Source organism: Triticum dicoccoides, chromosome 4A, assembly GCF_002162155.2.
Source record: "Triticum dicoccoides isolate Atlit2015 ecotype Zavitan chromosome 4A, WEW_v2.0, whole genome shotgun sequence".
NCBI classification, from domain to species: domain Eukaryota; kingdom Viridiplantae; phylum Streptophyta; class Magnoliopsida; order Poales; family Poaceae; genus Triticum; species Triticum dicoccoides.
The window spans coordinates 540,956,511-540,957,618 of NC_041386.1; the positions used below are offsets into that span (position 1 = coordinate 540,956,511).

At 48.4% G+C, this 1,108-nt stretch overlaps 1 protein-coding gene across 1 annotated transcript in view; it reads left to right on the forward strand.

Annotated features, from left to right (window-relative positions):
• Positions 1-975: 975 nt before the first annotated feature.
• Positions 976-1,108, forward strand: part of LOC119283622 — a 5,819-nt gene continuing 5,686 nt past the window's right edge. Inside the window, exon 1 of the mRNA XM_037563089.1 lies at positions 976-1,098. Within this exon, the coding sequence (XP_037418986.1) occupies positions 976-1,098 (123 nt within the window). The remainder of the gene's footprint in view (positions 1,099-1,108) is intronic.

The following is a 1,108-nucleotide window of genomic DNA, read 5'->3' on the forward strand; positions in this document are numbered from 1 at the left end:
AGGTCACATATTTGAAAAAAAGTTCACAGGTTTTGAAAAAGGTTCACGAATTTGTAAGGAAATGTCCATAGATTCGAAACAACTCTGGGAATTTGAAAACTTCATGAATTTGACAAAAATGGTTTTTTTTGCAAAACCGAAATGTTGAGAAATTTGAAGAAGGCCATGAATTTGAACAAATTTTGTGAATTAGGAGAGGAAAAAAAAGAAAAGAAAAACCAGCCTAACCGAAAAACAATAGAAATGTAGGCTAGGAAATGCGCTGCTTTTTTTCTTGAGAGTTACATTTTCCACATAAGAAGAGAAAAAGGAAGCAAGTGGGTACATCAAGTAACCCGTTCCAGTTGATTACTACACCTTGAAGTAATCCATGAGGGTTGGAGTTTGAATCTCCCACGACGCACATTCTCTGAAGATTAAAAGAAAGAAAATTAAAAAGAAAATGGGCCAAGCCCATGACAGAGGGGGGCGTGCGTCGGTTTGTGGATATGCCTTTAAGTGATGCTCTCATCACCGCCGAATAGGGTTGAAGATAAACAACTACTCCTTCTGTAAAGAAATATAAGAGTGTTTAGATCACTAAAGCAGTGATTCAAACGCTTTTATATTAGTTTACGGAGGAGTAGGATTCTTGAAAAAAGATATGCGTTCAAGATTCTGGCAGAGTTTGGGAGGAAGTCTGATCTGAAAGAATCGGCGGAAAGGACTGGGCCCCAAGGTCCTGTAGCACGTTCTATCCGCTGAATGGGCCGGCCCATCTCGTTCGCTCGCGCCCCTGTGCGTTTCAGAGACATTTTGCCGCCGCGAGCGAATTCCGATTCTTTTGGCGGATCCCCAATCGCACCTCCGCCTCCAAATTCAGTCCCCGTCGCCGCCTCCCTTTGGCTCTCTCCCTCCTAAAAATTCCGCAAATCCGTCGATCTCCCTCCGTTCCCCATTTCGAACCCCGCCAGAAAATCTCACCCCACACCCGCAATGCCGCCCGCGCGCCGCCGCTGCCGCACCGCCCCCGCAGCCGGCGACGACGGGCCTGCCCCCTCCTCCTCCGCCGACCTCCTCGCCCTGGCCGCCACCCTCCTCCCCGCCCCCGCCGCCGCCGCAGCTCTCA